The sequence below is a fragment of the Lycium ferocissimum genome, unplaced genomic scaffold (genome assembly GCF_029784015.1).
Source record: "Lycium ferocissimum isolate CSIRO_LF1 unplaced genomic scaffold, AGI_CSIRO_Lferr_CH_V1 ctg6374, whole genome shotgun sequence".
Lineage (NCBI taxonomy): Eukaryota > Viridiplantae > Streptophyta > Magnoliopsida > Solanales > Solanaceae > Lycium > Lycium ferocissimum.
Genome location: NW_026726332.1, coordinates 4,763 through 30,457, shown reverse-complemented (window position 1 = coordinate 30,457; position 25,695 = coordinate 4,763). Strand labels below are relative to the sequence as shown.

The following is a 25,695-nucleotide window of genomic DNA, read 5'->3' as shown; positions in this document are numbered from 1 at the left end:
GAGATGGTGAGTTCCATTTTTTACTTTTTTTTTTTTATATATATATTGCTTGATGTTGTTTAGTATGGGGTCCACCCTTTATGGGGTGCACTTTTTTTTTTTGGACATTATTAGTTTGTACTATTTTTATGCATATAATATATATACATATATTATGTTCAAAACACGATTAATATAACATTCTAGTTTGTGCTCTGTATCTAAAACTTTATTATATTAGTGTTTGCTATGAATAAAAAGTACTTCTTTTTTTTAATATTATATATTTTTTTAATATGGGGTTCAATTTTTTTTTTTAATATTGCTTGATTTCGTTAATATGGGGTCCACTTTATTTTTTTCCATGAGTTTGGAGATGGTGAGTTCCAATTTTTTTCTTTGCTCGGTGTTATTTAGTATGGGGCCCACCCCTTTTTTTTTAAGGGACAACGGACAATGAAGCATGAGTCTAAACCCATGCTTTATATAGTTTCTTCCTTTTTTTTATTTTTATTTTTTATATTGCTTGGTGTTATTTAGTATGGGGCCCACCCTTTTGGACATTATTAGTTTGCACTATTTTTATGCATATATATATATATATATATATACTATGTTCAAAATACGATTAATATAACATTGTAGTTTGTGCTTCGTATCTAAATCTTTATTATATTAGTGTTTGCTACGAATACGCATCGTGTTTAATATGGGGCCCACATTTTTTTAACGGTTGTTTGTTTTTAAATATGGGATTCACTTTTTTTTCAATATTGCTTTGATTTTGTTAATAGAGGGTCCACTTTTTTTTTCCTCGATTTTGGATGTGGTGAGTTTTACTTTTTTTTTTAATACTCGATGTTGTTTAATATGGGGCCCACAATTTTTTTTTTTAAGGGCTTGATTAATATAGGGCCCAAAAAAATCTTTTTTTTTTTCAAATTTTTTAATATGGGGCCTAAAAAATTTTTTTTTTTTTATGGGGGGTCCACAGACGGACGACGAAGGTGCCACTTACTGGCTCTTCTAAAGGATAGAAATAAATATCAGTATCCTTCTGTTGTTCTTTTGCAAGCACTCTGCATCAGTAGTTAAATAGTTTATTATTGCTTGTATCCTAATAGTAAATAATATATATTTTTTTTTTTGGTAAGTAAAGATTTTATTACCAGGGAAATAATGTTTACAAACGAAAGAGACCCTCTAAAACTGGACAGCCCCAGTTTTAGCCTCAACTAAAACACCAGCAACATCTAGCAAAAACTGCTACCTTTGAACTCAAACGCTAGCAACATACCACATATACTATCTAGGAAGCTAAGGATAAAAATTGAGAGTGACCATCATTCTAGCCAGCCTAGGAAAGGTATTTACTTGACATAAAACATCCTGTATAATTAGCCTCACAACTTGATCACCAGTCTTGGATGGATTCTGAAAGACTTTGTTGTTTCTGAGTTGCCATATGTAGTAGACAGTGGCTGCCATCGCCATCCTATATACCTCTGCCTTAGAGCTCTTGCTTGCAGCGAATTTCACGGCCCATTGTAGCTCATCCTGCCATCTCATTGCCTGTCTAGTATAACCTTGCCATCTCAAAATTTTGCACCAGATATAAGAAGAGATAGGACATTCAAAAAAGAGGTGCTGAATGGATTCCTCAGTAGCTTCACGTATTGGACATGTTTGGTCATTGATCATGCCCCAATAGTAAATAATATTAATGTGGCTTAAGTGAGAAAATATATTTTTTATTCGTTATTATTCTAGAATTTGTTTATACGCTGCTAAACTTAATTTGGCTATGCTTCATTGAGTCTTATGTGTTTGGTAGTAAATAAAAAATTTCTAGAAACACTTGCATGTTTCCTAAAAAAACTTTCTCAAAACTTCAAAAACCTTTTTAGAATCAAATGACCTTTTTCATACAGTTAATGACTTACAAAGTAGACTTAACTTTTGTAAAATATAAAAGATGAAAAGATTAATTGAATAAAAATAGAATTGCTAATGATGTAATTAATAAATCTCAAACCAAAAATGTTGATTATTTATATATTTCATCAAAATTTATTTAGGATAAGGATATATAATAAAATCCTCAATGTGATTTTGAACTAATGTTTCACTTAATCAAATTCATAAACCAGATCTTTATTTATCTAATTTACCTTATTATTAGATCAAAATGATATATTATTCACTTAATCAAATTCATAAACACTTTCTTATAGCTTTCCAATAACATATTATGCATTTTAAAAAATAACTAATTTTCATATGAATACACGCGCAATGCGCGTGACCTGAAACTAGTATCCTTATTAATAACAGGAGTAAGAAATAAGAGTTTTAACTGTGCCTATTGTATTGAAGCTTGACAACGAATACAAATTGGATACATTTATTGATTACAAGGGCTGGTAAGACATCCACCTTCTAAGCATAGCCAGACATTCATGACGCTTATATTCTGGTGCAGTATGGCCTGCTCCCTGTAAGAAAATAAAGAAAAATTAAAACCCAGTACTCAATAGAATTTTTCTCTGCAAACTAAGTGAGAAAAGAAAGTGAAAGAGATAGATGATGATACTAGTTTGATAAGAGGTTTTCTTGCCTTCACTATGGCAAATGTCATCCTATTTGAGTAACTTCGCGTGTAACTGAAATTGTGCAAAAGAAGGAAAAAAAAAAGAGTTTAACTTCTATACCCCAGACAAAGCTTATGAGTTATGATTAGTGTCCACAATGTCTTTCATCAAGCTAACTAACCCGGCAACTTGATTGTCAACAGTCCATGGTCGCCAATCATCAACAACGGAGTAGTTAAGAGATTTTATCCATGCTTGAGTTTATTGGAAGGTAACAACCTTATCATGATCTCCACTGCATCAATTAAAATAGTTGATGAAATTTAATTATTTCTGTTAGTAGTTATTTCAATCATGTAAACACACTATTTCTACTCAACCTGTGTATAAGAGATCTGCATGATATGGTATGGTACTAATGATCATCTTTTGGTATTGCAAAGTTGCACATCTCTCCCATTTTCCGATAGTCCCCTGTTATATACCAGAGGAATATAACTAATGATCATCTTTTGGTATTGCAAAGTTGCACATCTCTCCCATTTTCCGATAGTCCCCTGTTATATACCAGAGGAATATTTGATTAGATAATCGTTTTGAGTTTAAATTCTACGCATTGACAATAAGGAAATTACTTATGAATCCATAACATGCTATCACAAATTAAACTTACACATACATTATAAAGAATCCTCACGCTATCAATGTACATAAATTTATTTAGTTTTGTGTAACATCCTTAATCACACCTTCCGGATGTTGAGGGCAACTCTAACTTGACCATCATCAGCCCAATGATAAGAAAGTTTGTACCAATCATTCTAAAACAATTGCAAGTTGTAAATTCTTGTAAGCATTTAACAGATACAAAAATAAATAGCATAAAGAATGCAATACTTTGTAGATAATTTTTGAAGATGGAACGTTGACAAATACTCACATGACATTTTAGTGCAGGAAGTTGTTGAGGATTGTTAAGTTCATGAAACTTTTCATCAAGATATCTTCTCTGGCCAAACATTAAGTGCGGCCTTGGTGAAACAAACTTACATTTAGGCTCCAAAATATTGCCATTATTAATTCCATTAAGAAGCTGCATATAAAGTCAGTATCTTAATGAGCCTGTTTAGTTCCAAATAAAACAAGCAGATGATACGTATTAATTTTTACTGTAAATAGAATCAACCTCTTTGAAAGTCTGAACATCTCGCAAACACACTGTATTTCTTGGATTTATGTTGAGGTACTCTACAATAATTAGTCTTCAAGGACTGCTTGAGAAAAAATAAGCCAATTACTTTTAAGTAAAGTTAATGAAAGCACAACTAAAAGGTGGGGTTTTAAGATGTTTTACGACACAAATAAAAGCAAACCTCATAGAGTTCATCAGAAATAAGTCCCATTCCATAAGCAAATGGAGCCTCATAATTTTCACCTTCAAAAGTCAATAGATTTCCAAGTAATATCCCTGAAACCATTTGAAGATATAATAGGGCATACATTTTGCGCATAGACAGTCTTCGTTGACTTGTAGGGTCGAAGCAGGTACAAAGTCTATTTCTTCACGGTCACTAATTGAGAGAAAAGAGAATATATACATGAAAAATGACGCAAACCTTAAGATTAACAGATGGTTTGATTCCCATTTCATTCTCTGCATTATGAGAAGGCCACAAAATTTGAAAGCATATTACAAGGGAAAAACACCTTAGGCAATTCTAGATAGCTATTTCACATGATAAAGTATAGGATAAACCAGCAAAGTATCATCCAAGAAAATAACCATAAGCATTATAGCAAATATAGTCTTACTAATTGCTATGATTTGAGTAATGACGGGAACAACCATCCCTGAGTATGAGTCACCACCACCAATTCGTTAAGATTCTGGGTTGACGAACCACTGCAAACAAATTTGATTATTGACTGTTGTTTTCGAACAAATAAAGAGGGCAATGGAGAAAGTAATGTTAACCAATAATGGGGTGAAGAATCTAACTACCTTGTGAAGGAACTGATATGCGTGATCACTTTCTTGCAAATCAGATGACGTAGAGCTGCCGGAGTTATCGCGTAGGAAAATCCAGTGCCCACCGGTAAGTCTACGAAAATAATGCTTGCCACCTAAATAATTCCATGATACTTTTAAAAATTTTGGATTATGCACAAACTCTATATACAGTACAAAGTACAATTCAGTATCAGATACACACCTTTGTCCATGAGTAAGAATTCGGTATCTTTGTAGGCAAACTTCCATTGTATTCCACTGGCTCAAAACTTATTGGTCCTTCATATCCATAGCAAAATTACAAACGGAATATGACACGAACACACGGATAGTGTAAGGATTTTTTACACTCTCAGTGAAATTTAACATGTCAGATATAGCAGGTTAGTTACAATTTTACTAGATTAATAATAAACGTTCCTTAATTACCATAATTACCTTATGTTCAGATATATCCATAATTATCTTATAATTGACGTGAGCGCATAAAAGAGTTTTACATTAGTGTCCGTTAGTGCATAGAACCTAAACTCATATGACGTACCAAGATAAGGCCAGAAAGAGCAGAGCAACCAGGGCCTCCATTGACCCAAAGCATAAGAGGGTCGGATTCTGGATTCGACTCCGATTTTATAAAATATATATATATATATATATATATATATATACACACAAACACACATATATATAAAGCTGGTACTAGGCACGGCTGATGTGGCATCTCTTAGAGTCCAGCAAACCCATTTATCTTTTATCTCCTTTTTTTGATTTATTTCCTCCATTCTTCATTCATTCAATTTTTTAAAAATCAGAAATTATTACAGATACAACGTTTCAGTTACATTTAAATCGAAAGATATCCCGAGGGACAAAAACGGTTTATCATTTTAATTAATTCACCAAAAGTCTTTAACCGAAATCCTATCCCATTAGAAAGCCCAAAAGCGTCTAGTGGGAAATAGAAATTAAAGGAACCAAACTCAAAGATCATTCTGAAATCTTCTCAGTAATAGTTAACACTTAACAATGGTAGCACCGTAGCAGCATAAAGTATTTATCATGTTCAAGTTTGTCAGAAAGTTATTGATTATTCTTTTCTTTCCTCGTCGGGTTATTTGTAGAGACTGTGAAATTCGTAAAATTGAATTTTCTGTTTGTTATTTTAAATTATACAAATAGTGCCAAAACCTGACAATGACTTTTCAGCCACACAATACCAAGTTGGATACAAAAACTTACCAACAAGTTCTTTAAGTAGCCAAATCGCAAAGATCTGTCATGTCTGTATCAATTGCAATGAGTTTCTTTTATGTTTTACTATTTTTATATCTGTAATTAAATCTAACATCGTTTGCAAATCTCCGTAATATTTTGTACTCCGTGCGCCCCGATTTATATGAGGGTTGACCTATTTGAGGAGTCAAACAACTCTTTCTTTTGACTCGATTTAAACATAAATTATTCGAGTATTTTATAATAAAATTTACATATTTGAAAACTACATAAAAAGTACTATAAGTGTGCATGACTAATAATTCACTATAAATGAAAAAAGTTGGAGAAAATCGTGTCAAGGAAGAATTGTTTGACTCTCCAAATACGTCTAACCCTCATATAAATTGGGACGGAGGGAGTATGTTCTATCATTCAGTGTACATGTAGTTTTGTCTTTGTTGCAGGAAACTAAACAGAAATCACAGATTGAAGATATCACTCTCTTTGTCTATCTATGTGTATGTGGTGGGTAGATGAACCATTTGCAAGAGGTTAGAAGAGAGTTTTTGATCAAGTAACCAATGTTAGTGTTCTTCGGCTGATTATAAGTATTTCTATTTTCATAAGACTAACTACATTTTTTATTTAGTACGTAAGAAGTTATTTTCATAGTGAGGGACACCCAGTACCGTTTATAAGGTGAGAATTAGGCTTTGTTTTTGTCAGTGATAAGAATGTGCACTTGCTGGTTGTGGCTATAGGCTGGGGTGAAGTTGCAGTGACTGTAATTTTCGTTTCTAATGTATCTTCTTTTGTATTAGGTTCTCTACACACTGCGCCAATGTTGCAGTGATTGTATGATCTAATAATATTGGTGTACTCCGATTAGAGATCAAGGTCCACAAAATGGTGACATCACCTCCAACTTAATTACTAGTTATGCTTAATCTTGGACTAAGCGAAGCAACAAGATCTAGGCCTTGGAGCAGGGTATGTTCGTTTACTTATAATCTCGTTCTCTCTGATATTTTGTTAAACCATTGGACAAATATTACTATCTTAACAAAATTTCTATCGAAGCTTCATTTTTTAGTGGGATGGGGTATAGGTGGCTAAAAACAGGAAGTTGCCATAATCCTTGAGAAATATATATATATATATATATATATATATATACCTTTATATTTTGACAAGTCTTATGTATCTTTGGGAGTTCAAGCGAGTCAAAAAAATTCCTTTTTCTTTGTCATGAAGAGTTTTGAAGCATCTAAAATAGCTTCCCATTTTATGGTCTGTTTTTGTAAGCACGTGAGCTTTGTGTACATTATGATAGCGCTTCCAATTGCAGAGGAGAGCACATGTTGTCTAATCTGTGCTTGATTCTTTTACGAAAGGTGAAGGCTCAAATGTAGATGTAACATCAACGACCTTCTTTACAAAAAACAAAACAAAAAACCTCATTATTTGCAGTTTTCAATGTTACGGAAGCTATACATTTGTCTTGAGATATGGGGCATGGATTTCAAATTTAGATTACATCTTGTAAATCTCTTTCGCTATTTCGCTATATGAGCTATCTCGGGAGCCTGACTTTATAAATAGCGTTTTTTCAAAGGACTGTTTATTGTATTTTGAGGGTCTTGGTTACTTATCTTTAAGACCATGATTATAATTTTAATTACAAGCTTCAGCAAAATAATATAGGGCACCCAAAAGTTATGAAAGAACACAGATGTAATCACTACATCCCTCACCAACTGATTTTATAGGTTTTTTTTTTTGGTAACAAATGTAAATATTACCATTAACATCAAAAACATTACACCTAAAGAGCACCTAATCCTATTAACCACCTTCCAGGAAGGGTGTTAATAGTACTAAGCCTCCAACAAACCATCTAATTACAAGAAAAACTTTTGAATCAGTGTCCTACAGCTTCTAGCCTTTCTTGAATACCTCACTGTTTCTAATCTAGTTACAAAATCCTGCTTTATTTGTGTGATCACTGCTTGTGTATTCACAGGTGTTCCCCTATAGAGTTTCCTGTTCCTAACCTGCCATATATTATATAACGTTGCACCCCAAAGTGCTGCTATAACTTCCTTGTAGAATTGCCTCCATTTCTTCCTTCTGATCCGTACTATTACCTGTTTTGCATCTCCAACTGGCATTTGCACTCCAGTCCATTGTTTCATGGCATCAAGTACTTGTTTCGTCCAACTACACTCAGCAAATATATGCATTTGTGTCTCTCTGACCTGTTCATCACATAGACAACAGTCTAAATTGTTTACTGGAATTTGCAGCCTTTGCAGCCTCACTTTTGTTAATAATCTCCCTTTAACAGCAAGCCAAGCAATAAATCTATGCTTTGGTTGTAAGATTCTGCTCCAAATCAGCTCAGCCCCTCTCCATCTTCTCTGATCTCCCAACATTTGTGTATAGCTTGCTGATATAGAGTAGTTCCCATTTGATTTCAGTCTATATATCCCTTGTTGTGAGTACCAGTTCTTCATGTCCATTTTTAGAGCATTTAGTTTTCTCCAATACCAACTACTGTCCTGTGGAGGTAGATGATCCCATATATTATCATTATTCCGCATATACACACCGTGTACCCATCTGACCCAGAGTAAGTCTTTTTTACTTGCCAATTGCCATAGAAGCTTACCTACTGATGCAATATTCCACAACTGGCAACCTTTGATGTTAAGTCCTCCAACTTTCTTTGGCACGCACACACTTTCCCAAGCCACAAGTGTTATCTTCCTTTTTTCCTCTGTAGTGCCCCACAAATACTCTCGGCACTTTTTGTCCACTTCTTTGATTACACTTTGGGGTAGAATAAATACGGATCCCCAAAAACTATGAATTGAAAACAACACTGATATAATAATCTGCGCATAGGATAATTGTTTTGAATATACCTGAGTGATTCTGTGTGTGATTTTCTCTGTAAGTTGGTGGCACTCCATTTTGCTCCACTTTTTTGATGAGAGTGGAAGACCGAGATATCTTATAGGAAGAGTGCCGAGAGTAAATCCTGTTTCTCGCAACGCTTGAGCTTTAGTATTGTCATCCACCCCAGCCACGAATATACTGGATTTTTCCATGTTTGCCACTAAACCCGTGACCTTACTGAAATGGGTCAAAGCTTCCATTACTCGAGTTACTGATTGCATGTTTCCCTTGCAGAATATCATCAAGTCATCCGCAAAAATTAAGTGTGTTAATTGGACATGTTTACACATAGGGTGGTACTTGAAGTCTGGTAGCCAGCTCATGCATTTCAAAATTCTGGATAGGTATTCCATCACCAGGACAAAAATGAGAGGAGACATGGGGTCACCTTGTCTTAATCCTCTTTTCCCTGCAAAAAATCCATGACCCTCTCCATTTACTCTTACTGTAAACATTGGTGAGGAAATACATTTCATCACTAACTCAATAAATCTCCTTGGAAATCCATACCCATTCAAAGCCTCCTCCACAAATTCCCAGCTTACCATATCATAAGCCTTCCTCAAGTCTATTTTCATCAAGCATCTAGGTGTTGTCTGCCTATTATAATGCCTCAACAAATCATGGAATATCAGAACATTATGCAACATAGATCTACCTTGGACAAAGGCAGACTGATTATCAGCTACAAGGTGGTCTACAACTGATTTCAACCTCATACAAATCATCTTTGTGATACATTTATACAGCACGTTGCAGCATGATATTGGTCTAAACTGGCTGGCAAACTCTGGGCCTGGTATCTTGGGAATCAGAGCAATATTTGTTGTGTTGAGTTGCTTTAATAACTTGCCATTTCTAAAAAAGTCAAGCACCGCTTCTATAACATCCTTTCCTATTATCTCCCAAGCAGCTTTGAAAAACCCACTACTATACCCATCTGGCCCTGGACTCTTGTTAATATCTATATGGAAGATAGCTTGTTTAACCTCCTGGCCTGTGTACTCTTGTAGTAATGTAATTTGTTGGTCTGATGTAAGAGTAGGCCCATTATTAAAGAAATATTTATGTCCAGTTATTCTTGTTTCAGTTTTCTTCCCCAACAGATCCATATAGTACTCCACAAAGATTTGTGCAATGGCCTCGAGTTCATACCGCGCTACCTTGATCATCCTTCAACCGAGTGATTGATTACGTTGGAGCCTTCTATGCCTAATAACAGCAAAAAAGTACTTGGTGCAATCATCCCCAAGCTTTAACCATGTTGCTTTACTTTGTTGTTGTAGAAACATCTCTGCCATGTAAGAAGTGTGCCTATATTTTGTGTATTGTGCTCTCTCCTCCTGTTGAAGCAACATATTTAGAGGTCAGCTTGTAGTTTCTCCTGAGCTTTGACCAAAGGATATTTTATCTTCTCGCAAATTTCCGGTCACTATATTTCTAAATGTCGTGTATTCGGCTCCTTTAGGCTCTTTTTCAACAATTTCAATTTCCTTACTATCTTCCACATTTTGCAACCTTCAATTTGGGTTCCAGATCGTTTGCACCTTGTCTTTGAACTCGGGGGTGTTGGACCATACATTACAATATTGAAATGCTCTCCCGACTCTAATAGCCTCGTTTGCGTAAGGATATTCTAGCGAGCGAAAGGTCGCTTATACCTTCTCGCTAGATAAACAAAATTTACAAGATGGCATAGTGTTTAGCCACTCAGCATTAATAAACATCCAGTCTATCTTTGAAAATATTCTCCTATCACTGCTCCTATCATTCCATGTATACTTCTGCCCTTGGTGGGGTAATTCCAGCAATCCACTTGCATCGATACAATTCTGAAAATCAGTAACTTCAGGTAATGTCACTGGATTCCCTCCCAATCTATCATCCATGTGCAACACAGAATTAAAATCCCCTAATACTAACCAAGGTTTCAGACAAGTAGTACTTTGCATCTCTATTTCATCCCATAACTCCCGTCTCTCCTCCCTAGTATTATATGCATATACTATTGACACCCTAAATGATAACTGAAGTGGAATATATACCACATCACATGTGATCATCTGGGCAGAACTCGATACCACATCCACTCTATAATAGTCTGGCCGCCATCCTATCACTATCCTACCATTGTAATGTGTTCCTAGATTGGTGGTGTATTGCCAACCTCCAAACATTTTATTCATTACTTGATCGATATTTGTACTCTTCACCTTTGTTTCAACCAATCCCACTAATCCAACTTGTTCTTTATTGCAGAAAATATTACATCCCGTCGCTTATTGTGGCCATTAAGCCCCCGGACATTCCAAAGATAAGAGATTAACCATTCCCAAGTGGAGGGATGGTTTCGCCTTCCTCACTCTGGCGAATGGTTTCGCCTTCCGCACTACACCCTTGTTACCATCTGTCTTAGTCAAAGCTTGAAAGGAGTTTCTACTCACTCCCGTGTTCTGTTTCAACTGCAATGAAGGACTTGTTCCTCTCATAGGAGTTATCCACAATGAACAAGTCGTGCCTCGTTGCACTTGTGTTGTGGCTTCTTTACTCCGCACTACTTGTTTATCTCCCACTGCACGAGAGGTGCCATGCTACGATAGGAGTCGCGACAGAATTGCTACGTGCGAGATCCTCGCTGTGAGTCGCTTACAGTGGTAGGCATCGCATCCGGGACATGCTTAGTCACTGGATTCTTCTTTCTGCATTCCTCTATGGAATGCCCATACTTATCACAATAACTACACAATGTTGGCTTCCAATCATATATAACTTTTTGCTCCACCACATTGCCCCTTTCATTTCTAAATAACACAAGATCTGGCAGTTTAGTATCCATAGTCACCTCCACCAGGATTCTAGCAAAGTTTAGCCCCTGTTTCTTCTCTGTATTTCTGTCCGCCATGAGAGGTTTCCCAATCAAGCTACCAATCTTACTCAGTCCGGCTGAGCTCCAATATTTAAAATCCAATCCAGGGAGTTTAATCCAAATAGGGACTGAGTACAATTCTGCCCTAGTGAATTCCATCTCCGGATCCCATGCCTTAACAATGAATGGTTTGTTATCAAAATGGTATATCCCCCCTTGCAACACTTCGTTCTTCCCCTCCATTGTATCAAATCGAACTAATACTACCCCATTTTTCATCATTGCAACTTTATTTAGCCCATGTTTTGCCCACATTCGTTGTATGTATCCATTAATCACAGTGAACGGAGGGTGTGCACCCAGTACATAGCACACTATCGCTGTTTTCCAGTAAATGATTTCAGATTCAATATCCTCAAAATCTATGTCAGTTATTGAAGACTCACCATACTTTCCTGGTTTAATATAGTCTAATTTGAATCCAGCGTTCGACATCTTGGATATATCAAAGTTGTCCCAGATCGATCTTCTCTTTTCCGGCTGCTCACTCACCTCTTCTACCTCGTCCGCCCACGATTTCACTCCGCTACCGGATGTTGTGTTGCCCGAATTTACTGGGGAATTTATCTCTGCCCATTGCAATTGAGCTACTTTTTCCTTTTCTTTCATTTGTTTAGCTTGTAATTGCGCCTCTTGAGCTGCATCCTTAGCCTTTTGAGCAGAATTTTGAACTGCCATGGTCGTTGCTTCCCGTCGATCTACTGCACTTTGAGGTTCAGATCCGACTTGAATCTCTTCCTGTATCTCTATTTGCTTTGTTTTCCTACCTCGATTTGCCTGCAGTGCTTCGGCTTGTGCCATTTTCGCCTTCTCTGATGGGATTCGAGCTCTCTTCCCCATGGCCAGCGCACGTTAGTAACCTGCGCCTAGAGAGAAGAAAACCATCGAGAGTATCTTGTTAACATAATATGATTTTATAGGTTTGTTTTCTTTATGTGGTAATTTTTTTTTTTTTTTTTGCCATTATAGAGCCCAAAAGTCTCTGTTGCTAATTGATGATGTATTAAATCTGGTAATAAAAATTCTTCTCACATGGTGAATAAAGAAAAGCTGCAAAAGATGATCCTTTTAGTGAGGACAATTGGAAAGAAAACCATGAGAAGAAAGAAGGGAGTTCACTAAACAACTACAAGAAAAGCTGGACCACAAGAGCATCTTGCAAAGCGATGCCTTAACTAGGTAAATCATATAATGTTCACTACTTTCATCAATACTTTCACATAAGAAGTTCCATTGACCAGAATTTTTATGAGCATGTCTATCTCAATAGCGGTTTGATGTGTGTTTTAACAGTACATTCTTGACAAGCGTGTCTTCAAGAGAGCCTGAAGTCATAAAAGAGCTAAATAGGCATTATTGCAAACTTTCTTGGTAACTTTATCCTGCTTTACTTTAACTTTAGTTCATGAAGTTTGAATTATCTCATTCTATGAATGGTAGTATGATTCATTCATTTGATCAAACAGGAACATCATGACTAAATTTGATCATTTACTAGCTGGAAGTATGAAAATTATTCATTTCATGTAAAGAGGAACTTCATGACCACTAAGGACAATTCTTTAGCATCAGTTGTTAGACAACAAGAGATATCAGTCTTAGGTCCATTAAGTGTACATTCATTTTACTTGTCAAATTTGTATATTCAGATTAGTTCCATCAGTAAATGACCCGGTCCATTAGTTATGTAAGGACAGGGGTTGTATGAGGTTGCATTCTTCACTCATTTTCCCATTTTTCAAAAATAAAGACAAATTCTCTCTCTTACTCTCTTTCTTCAAAGACTCGGGTTTATTTACCCTTCTTTTTGTGCGGTCTCTTTGTATGATAATCCAACACGTATTAGAGCTGGTCATTAGATAGATCTACTCATGACCTTTCGATCGATGTTAACCTCATTGATAGTTTTCAAGTTTTCTTGATAAAGTTTTTGGTTCGAAATCACACAATTTTGGATTTTGTTCGTCGAATCGAGGGTTTTCTTCACAAGTATTGGTTGATAAGACCTTGCTTCTTCAGGTATAAGAAGAAGACCGGTAAATTCTATCCAATTGCTAGTTCGTCATATAAATCTAGGGTTTCATCTATTTTGTTTTGAGAAATTGGGGCTTTTCCACATAGAATCGTTGCACTTTACTTGATTTTTTTTGTTAGCTTGTATCGTATTTGTTGTTGATTCATTTGTAATGGGTAGTGTGCGTGGAAACTCTGGTAACAACAAGGGTTTCACTGAATTTAGTTTGGAGAATTCTCACCCCTTCTATGTTCATCCTTCTGATAGCTCTGGTAGTTAATTAGTGAGCATACCGTTCAATGGGACTGGTTTTGTTATTTGGCGTAGTAGTATAATGACTTCATTGTCGAATAAGAACAAACTAGGGTTATTAACTGGTAAAGAACCAGCTGCTAAACCTTCACCTGAATCCCCCTATTTTCCTTATTGGGAACGTTGTAATGATATGGTTAAATCCCGGATCATTAATTCCCTAACTAGAGAAATTGCCATAAGCGTGAAGTGTGTTTTCCCACCGCTAAAAACGTTTGGGAAGACATAAATGATAGATATGGCTACCAACGGGTCCAGATATATTCCAACTTCAAAGAGAAATTAGTGCTACTACCTGTGGTTCTTCCGATATACCGCTACTTCACCAAAACGGTAAGTCTATGGGATGAATTAAACTCAGCCTATATTGGTCCGACATGCACTTGTGGTGCACTAAACAAATTCATAGAGGATCAACATCTTTATCAATATCTTAATGGCCTGAATGATTGCTACTCTACTGTCCAAAGTAGCATCCTTATGATGAGTCCACTTCCTAGCATGAGTAAGGCATATTCCCTATTGCAACAAGATGAGAGTCAAAAGGAGGGACCACCTGTTGACACCCAATTTTGTCGTTCCTTCATTTAATTTTATATACTCGGGCTTCTAAATTTATCGACGAGCTAAATACTTTATTTTCGCTATTTTTATTTTCAAACATTACTAGCAATACGTTATCACAATTTTTAAATGGTCCGTCATCGTTCATTTTAGGATTTGTACTCGTTAAATTAATTTTTACTTTGTTGAATCACTTACTAATTACTATTCAATTTCACATAGTATATATTGTACTAGTCGTTAAATTAAAACCCGTGGAATTAAGTTGAAGGAGAGAAGGCCTCAAAATTTCATCCAAATAAATGGCCCAAGCGGACCAGCCCACATTTTCGGACTAACACAGACCAGCCCATTTTCTACACTAAACGACTAGCCCATACCCATTACTTGACCCGATCCGGCCCATTCTTCTTTTCATTTTCATCAGCCTCTTTAGGGACAAAATAGAAAAACCTAATCCATTTTTTCTTTTCCAGACGCAGCCTCCCCTTTCTCTCTCTCTCTCCTCCGTCTCCCTCACCCATTTTCAGCTGCGTTACAACCCCCCTTTCAACACCACAGATCCATACCCTCCACTTTCGTGCAATACGCACAGTTTTTCCTTCCTCCTCTGCTCTATTCTCTTTCTTTACCTTGCCATTTCTAGCCAGAAAATAAACCCTCTTTCACCATCTCAGATCTGTGCCACCATTTTCGTGAAATCTGTTGCTTTTCAGAAGGTCACGGAAAAGGATCACAAACAAACAATTTCGTACAAATTCTAACATTCGGATTTGAAAGGATTTCAATTTCAAATCCCGCCCAAAGATTCAAACAAAAGGAAACCCTAAAACACCCCCCTATAAATACTGGTTTTATCCATCTCAGGGGCGGCTCTTTTTTGATGGTGATAGCCTCACTCTAAAGAAATTCAGCCAACATATTATTTGACTTTCATTTTTATGTTTGAAAGTTTGGTCATCTTAATCGGGTTTGGGTTCGTCGTGTTCGAGCGCAGATTCGAGGCATCAACACCCCGTTCACTGCACCAACAAGAGGTAAACTCAGATCCTATTTTGACCCGTTGGCTTCTTTCAATTAAATTCTGCGTTTGCTCGGAAAATCTGTTAGGGTCCCGTTGTATGCAGATATGTTTATGATTAAATCATGATATTAATTACTGTTTCGAATCTCCGAGGTCGTGACATGCGAGTGTAATAGAAACCATGCCCTTAGTGTTCTATGCTTGCCATATGACTAATTTTTCAATCATGTTCTGGGCTGGTTCCATGATTTGGGATTTTCTTCTTTTAAGTTGCTAAAGACGAGTGTGAAAGATTTACGGACAGAACGTTCGTAGTCTTCTCCATATGTCAGAAACTACGTTCATAGACTTCACGTTAAAATGTGTGCTGAATGAAATATCCTATGGATCCCTTGACCTGAACTGGAGGATCGACTAGACATAAGGATACATAAGTTTTAAAATTATTTGCGTCCTTATCATGACTGTTTCTTAGTTGCTGATATTAATTGACTCTTGTTTGCTAGATGCTTTTAATTAGTCAAGTGAGAACAAAATGACAAGCTTCACATTTATTAATCTTTTCTTGTTTAGTTAAGATTACGTGTAGTTTTAGTAATGTTTTTAGCATTTAGTATCTTCTTGTTGTTTTATTTGGAAATCACTATTGTTCTTTCATGCATTCTCTGAGTTATATCTGAATTTCAATTAGTCCTGTGATTTAGTTCAAATTAGTTAGTGATTTTTAAGATTAAAGCTTACTCTTCCTGTCGCGCTTTAGTTTTTCTTTATCTATTTAAAGTAAAGATAGTCTGATTAGTTTTGAGTTGTTAGTTTTTCTTGAAAGCGGTAGCTTAGTTTCGATTTCACTGGATATGTGTGTACTAGTTGATATTTTCAAGCACTGTCTTCGGTTAAGTGCTAAGAGACAGACTTCATTCAAATTTAACTCAGAATATGAGTTTTATGTTTAGTTTAGAGGAGCGGATAATTCCATGGTTGGTTTGAGCTTTCGTTTGTTTCCCTTTGCTTATTATCTCAAGCTCCAAATTGCTTCTGTTAGAAAATGGTTCTCGTAAGGGGCAGCTTACTTTATTGTTGAGCAAGTGTGCATTTTCCCTAGTGATCAGTGAACCATTTAGCTTAGCAGAAAACATATTTGTACTAAAGGTTTAATTGATTTTGAACAGCCAAATGCTCTAGCCAAGTTCGCTGCCACAATAAATAAGAATCTGCAAAGCCCCTTTCCCCTTTCAAACATCCACTTTGGTTCTGCTTTGAAAACAAATGAAAGGCATTAAGATAAATCAGTGCTATGCATCCTAAGTGTGGAAGGGATCTGGTCTGTTGTCCCTATATTCGCGATACGAAATGATTTGTGGTGCTGATTATGTAGGCTATGAAAACTGGTAGTCGTTTACTACATGAATAAGAAACATCATGCATACATTATGATGTATATATGAGAGTATACCTGATATATACACGAGTTGTTTATTCTGGAAACTGAAACTGTTTCGCTTTATTTGCTTCTTCTGTTGCTTGGGCATGTTATCGGGCCTGCACCTGTCTTTCCTTTAACTGCTTCACTGTGTACCCTCATTGCCCATTTTATCCATTTCATATGCTGATAGCTACAGCCGCTAGCTCTCATTTTGGGTTTGATTATGTTCTCTAAGTGTTCTTTTATTGTGTTGTATGCAAATACTTAGTTTCCTATCTAGGCCTTAGTTTTTCTTTTATCATTTATATACTAATCATTCCCTTATCTTCTTTTTTGCATGACTATCGTATACGAGTCCCTCGGACTTGTCTTCTCCGCATTTTGGCGTTGGGCCAAAAGCCCAACACGACGTAACCTCTCTCTGTCCAGCCCCATTTATCCGCAGCCAAGGGAAAGAAAACCAAGTTTTTGGCCAAAAGTCCAATAATGAAAGGGCAATTCGCAGAATTGCCCTTCGTTTGGGGTGGTCTTTAAATTTTGCCCCTCATATTTGAAATCTTTAAATTTTGCCCTTCGCATAAACCCATAGGTTCCAGGTTCGAACCCACGCGCAGTCAAAATTTAAAAAAAAATTCGCAAGGCAAGTTTAAATTTCGCTATGCCCCAACTAAGATACACTTGTGAAGGAATTACAAAGTTATGCCCGACCCGCATACTTATGCCTTATGGCGTACTTGATAAGATAAGTATGCCGGGGTCCCAGATAACTTTGATAATTCATTCAAAAGTTTATGCTCTGATCCGCATAAAAGTTTGCCCATTAAAAGTATGCCCCCACGCATAACTTTGTGAAGGAATTACCAAAGTTATACGGACCCGCATACTTATGCCTTGTGCGTACTTGGCATAAGTATACGGTCCGACATAACTTTGATAATTCCTTCACAAAGTTATGCCGGTCCTAAGAAAAAGTTTGCCCATTAAAAGTATGCCCCCACCGGCATAACTTTGGAAGGAATTATCAAAGTTATGCCGACCCATACTTATGCCAAGTCCGCCCATAAGGCATGAGTATGCCGGGTCCGCATAAAATGTGTAATTCCTTAACAAGTGTATGTTGTTGATAGCGAAAATTAAACGCCTTGCGAATTTTTTTTTTAAAATTTCGATCGCGTGGGTTCGAACTCCGGGACCTATGGGTGTTAGCCGAAGGGCAAAATTTAAACATTTTAAATATGAGGGGCAAAATTTAAAGACCACCCCAAAAGAAGGGCACTCCGCGCAAAAAAATGATAATGAAAAGCAACAACAGCAGTCCATAAAAATGGGCCGAGCCCATTTAACGTCATTTGCTCCTTTATTTCATTTTTATGCATTTTGATTTGTATTTGTGCAACTAACGTTTCACTTGTTTGTTTCCTTAACTAAATGAGCCATAGTAGATTAGTAGAGAATTTAATTTAGTAACTAATTTAAGAAAGACCCAATTAACTCCATAAGCTCCATCTTCTTCTTTTTTCTCTCTTTTATGTCAAAACTATTTATAGCATCTAACATCTATATTATTTATTTGGAATAACTAATTTGCAAATAGCGTAACTATATATATATATTTTGAGTTAATGGAATCATGTTATATCTTAAAGTTTCGAAACGTTATTAATATACAAGTATGAATTCAAGGACTTTTATAAACCATTTCTTCAAGATTTATCAAATTATGCATATTTTAAACCAAATACAGTTAATTAAAAAGAAAGAAAACTCGCCTCGTCTTATATGCTATTTGGGAATAAGTCTAAATTTTTACATCACTATATTCACATAATATAATTTTATCCCAAATCTGAATTTGTTAAGCCTTCTATTTAAAGGTTTCTACTTAGACGCAAATCATTATATTTTGCAGATTTTAGCTTGGATGACATTATTATTCAAAACCTTAGAAATATTTATAAGTATTATTTAAATGGCATCATTATATTCTTTCTTCAAAACTTTAACAACCTTTATAAGTCATATTTTAAAATAGCCGTTAAAGTTCTTCTTGTATACAAACTATTATATTTTCTATAAGTCTTATTTTGAATAACATTACTATATTTTTATTTAAAACCTTAGCAACATTTATAAACTATTTTCCAAACATTTAAAATGTTACACTTATACTTAGCCTAATTAAATTTGAGTCCGGTCGGATTAAATATTTTAATGGAACTTAGAGGATGCCTAATACCTTCCCTTTAAGTTAGTTGAACCCTTACTCAGCTCTTTTTAGTTTCGTAGACTTTAAAAACAAATCGATTTTAGATAATTACTTTAATTAACCTTAGGTGCCCTAATTCACCGTAAATAATTAGGTGGCGACTCCTTAACTTTAAATAACCCCGGAATTACCCGGATGTTGTAAACTATTTTAACCCCGGTTAAAATAGGGTATGACACCACCACCTACTGGATTTTCTAGAGACTCAGCATCCTTTTATGCTTCATCCAATGGTCCTTCCAATAGACCATTCTCTGCTTCATCTTCTAGCAATGGTCTCTCTCAGCATAAACCACAATTTTACCCTCAGAAAGTAAATTTTGATCTAAGAAAATCTAGTTCTCCAACAAACTCCTCCTTATATTGCAAGTACTGTAAAAGAACTGGTCATGTTATGGAGAAGTGTCACAGATTACATGGCTATCCTGCTGATTTCAAGTTTACAAAGAACAAGAGATCAAATGACAGGACTGCTGCTTGCGTACAAATTGACACTCCTCCTTCTAATAAATCTGTCACCCCTATGAATTCCCTAGTGTTGCCAGTGCTGATTTTACTCCATATGGGTTCAGCCCAGAGCAATACCAACACATTATGCATCTATTCCAACAGCCACAAGGTTCATCTACAGACCAAGTTGGCTTTGCCAATTTTGCAGGTATGTGCCATCTTCCTGAAGTTCAACATTTTGTTCATTGTTTGTCTGCTCAGCTAGGTAGAAATCCTTGGATTTTAGATTCAGGTGCCACTAATCACATGACCCCACACAAACAATCTCTTCACAACCTTCAACCTTTATCAAAACCTTACTTAATTCCTTTGCCAAATGGATATAAAGTCAAAGTGGTGTCCACTGGATCCCTGCATCTTAGGCAGGACATCACTTTGCATAATGTCCTCTTGGTTCCTTCATTTCAATTCAATCTCATTTATGTTTATCAACTTTTGCATCAATTACAATGCTTAGCTACATTCAGTGTTTCTTCTTGCTTTTTACAGGGCCCTTCTTTAAAGAGGCCACTGGAAATTGGTAGAGCAACACATGGTTTATATCTTTTGCTGTCTGATTTACTTCCAGATTCTACTATTGTTCATTCCATTTCCAATATTCCAGCTGTGCCTCATGGAACCTCTGATCTTGTTTGTAATAGTTCTTCATCTATAAATCCAAGTACTGTTTGTGATGAATCCACTATTACTTGTAATGTTTCTGTTCTTCCTTGTAAAAATCATGATGTTGTTAATAAAGTGGATTTGTTTTGGTATTAAAGATTAGGGCATATGCCATTTCATAGAATGCACTCAATTCCTTTTTGTCCAACAAAATTTCTACCAAACAATCCTTTGTTTGCCCTATATATCCCATGGCAAGACAACAAAGATTGCCTTTCCCTAGCAGTGAAATTCATTCTACTGCCTTTTTTCAATTAGTACACATTGACATATGGGGACCTTACCACACTAGAACTTATAATGGGTTTAGATATTTCCTTACCTTAGTAGATGATTACACTAGGGTAACATGGACTCATCTCCTTTCTTGCAAAAGTAATGCTCTTTCCATCATCCAAGCTTTCACCAAAATGGTCAAAGTTCATTTCAATTCCTCTGTTCGTACTTTCAGGTTTGACAATGCATTTGAGTTGAGCTGCTACTGCTTTCTTCTCTGCCAATGGCATCCTCCATTAAACTACAATCCCTCATACCCCCATAACAAAATGGGGTGGTTGAAAGAAAATATAAGCATCTCGTAGAAACTTCTAGAGCTTTACTTTTCCAGTCTCATCTACCTACCAAGTACTGGGGAGATTGTGTTCTTACTGCTACCTATATCATCAATAGAATGCCTTCTTCTGCCATAGGAAATATTTCCCCATTTGAAAAGTTACATAGCATTCCTCCCACTTATATACATATGAAATCTTTTGGCTGTCTTACTTATGCTATAACACCCAAACCTGGGAGGAATAGTTTCAGTCCAGGGCCATAACTTGTGTCTTTTTAGGGTATCCATGTGGTAAAAAGGGATATAAACTACTCAATCTATCCACTCACTCCATTTTTTTCTCCAGAGATGTTATCTTTCATGAGCATCTCTTTACCTATTCCATTTCTGATCCTTCTATCTTTCCTTCTCCTCCTGCATTCTTTACAGATGATCATCCCCAACCATCTGTTTCTCCTTCTATCCCTCCAGCCTCACCTTCTTCCCTTATTTCCTCTGATGCTCCTATCTCACCTGCTCCTTCTCTACCTGTTCACCCTCCTCCTACTAGGCAGCCCACCAGATAGTCCACCAGACCTTCTTATCTCCCTGATTTTATCTGTAATTATGTACTTTCTTCACATCTTGTTTCTGTAAATTCCAAGATTCCTACTACTGAGCTGCACTTGCATGAACCTCAATACTACCAACAGGCTGCCCCTCATCCTGCTTGGCAAGAGGTAATGCTACATGAATTTCAAGCTCTTGAGGCAAATAATACTTGGGATATTGTGCCTCTTCCTCCCCACAAGAAACCTGTCCCTTGTAAATGGGTGTACAAATCAAATAGAGATCTAATGGAACAGTTGAGAGGTATAAGGCCAGACTTGTCATTAGAGGTGACACTCAAAAAGAGGGTATTGACTACACTAAAACATTTTCTCCAGTGGTGAAATTTACCACCATCAAATGCCTTCTCTCCTTAGCTGCCAAAAGGAACTGGGTGGTGTATCAATTAGATGTCAACAATGCTTTCCTTCATGGTGATCTCCATGAAGAAGTTTACATGAAGATTCCCCTTGGCCTTCAAGTGATTGTTCCTGTTTCTTCCACTGTTCCATTGGTTTGCAAGCTCAAGAAGTCACTCTATGGCCTTAAGTAGGCTTCCACGCAATGGTATTCTAAATTGTCTGAAGCTTTGCTCTCAAGAGGCTACATTTCAAGTAAGAATGATTACTCTCTATTCACCAAGTCCACTGGTTCTTCCTTGGTTGTATTGGTTATTTATGTAGATGACATTTTATTAGCTGGTGATGATGTTACTGAATTGGTTAGTTTGAAATCATTTTTCGATACCCAGTTCAAAATCAAAGACCTGAGTTCTATCCATTATTTCTTGGGTTTAGAGGTGATCGCTACTGACTTGCTAGATGAATTTCACTATGACCAATTCAGTCCTGTTGTAACTCCTCTTGAGTCCTCTCTTAAACTAACTGCTGACATGGGTGAGGCCATTTCTGATCCCACAACATAAAGGAGATTAGTTGGCAAGTTGAATTATTTATAGCATACTAGGCTTGATATTGCCTTTGTTGTATAACACCTCGGTCAATTTCTTCAGTAGCCTCAGGTTCCTTACATGTTAGCTGCCATTCATGTGTTGAGATATTTGTTTAATGCCCTTGATTTGGGTATGCTGTTATCTGCTTCTTCTGATGTCTCCTTATTGGCTTTTTCTGATTCCGATTGGGGTGCCTGCACTGAGTCGCGTAAGTCCATTACTGAGTTTTACATTATGTTTGGTGGTTGTCCTATCTCTTGGAAATGCAAGAAACAACCCACAATTTCTCTTTCTTCTGCTGAGGCTGAATACCGAGCCTTAAGAAAAGTGGTTGCTGAAATTTCATGGCTGGTTCATTTGTTTGGAGATCTTAGTTTAACCTTTTCTTTTCCTATTCCTGTTTTTTTTGATAGTCAGGCTACTCTCCATATAGCAAAGAATCCGGTTTTCCATGAGCGTACGAAACACGTTGACATTGATTGCCACTATGTCTGGGATTGCTTGGTTGCTGGCCTGATTTCCCTCCATCATGTCTCTACCACTGAACATCTTGCTGAAATCTTAACTAAGGCCTTGCCAGGATCATCACATCACTATATTTTGGGCAAGCTTGAGGGGGGGGGGAGGGTGTTAGATAATAGTAGTATTAGTCCTGAGGTCCATTAAGTGTACATTCATTTTACTTGTTGAAATTTGTATATTCATATTAGGCCTAATTGTAAATGACCCGGTCTATTAGTTATGTAAGGACGGGGGTTGTATGAGGTTGCATTCATTCACTTATTTTCCCATTTTTCAGAAATAAAGACAAATCTCTCTCTTACTCTCTTTCTTCCACACTAGGGTTTATTTACCTTTCTTTTTGTGCGATCTCTTTGTATGATAATCCAACATCAGTGGATGACGGTATCAGTACTATTGGTGGCAACAAAAAATGAAAGGCATGCCATCAGTCTTGTGGTTCATGGAGGGTTTATTAGTTTTGAAATTCCCCTGTTTTAAATCATACATTTTACATCTATTCCTTTTTTCCTTTTGGGTCGTTTTCTGTTTCTCCCTCATATTATGTTTCTCTTATTGTAAAATATATTTTTACTAATGTTATTTATAAATAATAATTAAATAGGAATATAAGGTGAGAGGGGACTTAATCAAGCCCAAAAGTCTTCCAAGTTCTTAATACCTCTAAATACACTCATAAATTAATTTTTTATGACAATTAATATTCTTTACGAACAACCCTTAAATAGAAAAGGAATACACTGGACTTACGTTACATGTCTTTTAATTTATTTATAAAATGAGCGTTAAGTTCTCTTCTCCAATTAAGAGATTTCTTGAGGATGTTTCTCAAGAAATATAGTATATGATGAAGTTTTTTTTTCCATATGTATTTTCTGGCATACGTATTTTAGTTTTTTTTTTTTCCCATATATTTGTATGTCTTCACTTGAAATAATAATTTAAAGATTTTGGTATAAAACAAACTTAATGATATTAATGGGTGCCAAAATTTGTGGAGAAAATCTTTTTTCTTACCAAAGTTGGAGAGCATTTTTCCAAAGTCATCCACTTAACTATGGTGAAAATACTTACTATTAAGTTACTTCGTTCATTCCATATTGGTTGTCTAGAATACTAAAAAAAATTATCCCAAATGTCACTCATCCAAATGTGTACTTAAAAAAGAGGAGTAAAAGGGTAGTGGAGAGGAATCAAATTCGAAAAATATAATGACACATGTTAGATAGAGAAATTTTTATGATGGTAAAAATAATAATTAATTTACTAAGGAAAACAGCTTTATAATTTTCTTTAATGTCAACACAATTTTATTAAGGATGAATCACAAAAGTTTTATCATATATTTTTTCTTATAGAATTAAGAATCTACCAAAGAAACTTATAGAATTAAAATTATAAAATATTTATTATAAATTTACTACGGAAAACAACTTTATAATTTTCTTTAATGTCAACACAATTTTATTAAGGATGAATCACAAAAGTTTTATCATATATTTTTTCTTATAGAATTAAGAATCTACCAAAGAAACTTATAGAATTAAAATTATAAAATACTTATTATAAATTTACTAATTTATTTTAATGACCGCGCAAAGCGCAGCAAATTCACTGGTAGTAGAATAATTGCACATCTTCATAATCACCTACTCCAATATACCTGGAAACACCAATCAATTATTTTTCTGTCATACGAGTTTTAATTAATTCACTTCAAAAACTAAACAATAATAAATATGTGGAAAATTCCCACACAAAACAACAAACGTATTTGGAGGTGACAAACTAATGTGCCGACTTTCTAGCAAACGAAGAGCAACAACAACAATATCGCCAGTGATGAATGGGGTCTGGAAGGATAGAGTGTACGAAGACCTTACCCCTACCTTTGGGAGGTAGAGAGGTTGTTTCTTATGGATCCTCAGCTCAAGGTGGCAAACGAAGAGCATAAAAATGAAAAAGAAAAAAGGTATCAACAAACATATTGAGGAGACTAAAATAGACTTAGTTCAGACTTTAATTTCTGACCCAGTTTCAAGTTGAAAAGGAAGTGCTCCTTGAAATCCTGGAAGAAACTTCACTGGTGAACCAGCTACAGCAGGCTGTGAACAAAGTTCTGCTACAACAACTAAAAACAAATAGTAACATATCTCTATGTTCACCATATTTCTTATACAAGAGAGATTTTTTAAAGCGAAGTTCGTCATCTATATAGATAAGAAAAACTGGGGGAACAATGGCCCAATCATTGTTATGAAGATCGTGTGTATTTTTTTCGCTTGTTTTCGTATATGGTGTCCTTAAAATGATCTGGTCATATTTTACAAAGACCACCCGATACTCTACTAAAAATTAAATTTATTTAGTACTATTAAGCAGGAGTATTATTTATTTGTATGTTAGTGTTGTATGGGTAATAGATGTATCGGTGAAGACTCTTGTCCGGGCACGTGGCAGAGGCAGAAGGAATTTATAGTCAACCCTGAGTCAGTCAGGGCTTTTAATTAAAAGGCCTAAGAGCAAGATTCAATTGAAAAGTTGGGGGCTCGAAGACGATGAGATATCATCCTAGTCTCAATCATAAACGATGTAGATTAGGGATCGGCGAATGTTGCTTT

General features: G+C 35.9%; 1 protein-coding gene and 1 pseudogene across 1 annotated transcript; one reads left to right on the top strand and one right to left on the bottom strand.

The window, feature by feature from the left end:
- Window positions 1-2,390: 2,390 nt before the first annotated feature.
- On the bottom strand, window positions 2,391-25,242 carry LOC132045229 (serine carboxypeptidase-like 18; annotated as a pseudogene).
- Window positions 19,459-20,555, top strand: LOC132045227 (uncharacterized). The gene is made up of 2 exons (XM_059435773.1): window positions 19,459-19,944; window positions 20,286-20,555. Exons 1-2 carry the CDS (start codon window positions 19,459-19,461, stop codon window positions 20,553-20,555), a joined length of 756 nt encoding a protein of 251 aa, XP_059291756.1.
- Window positions 25,243-25,695: the final 453 nt, after the last annotated feature.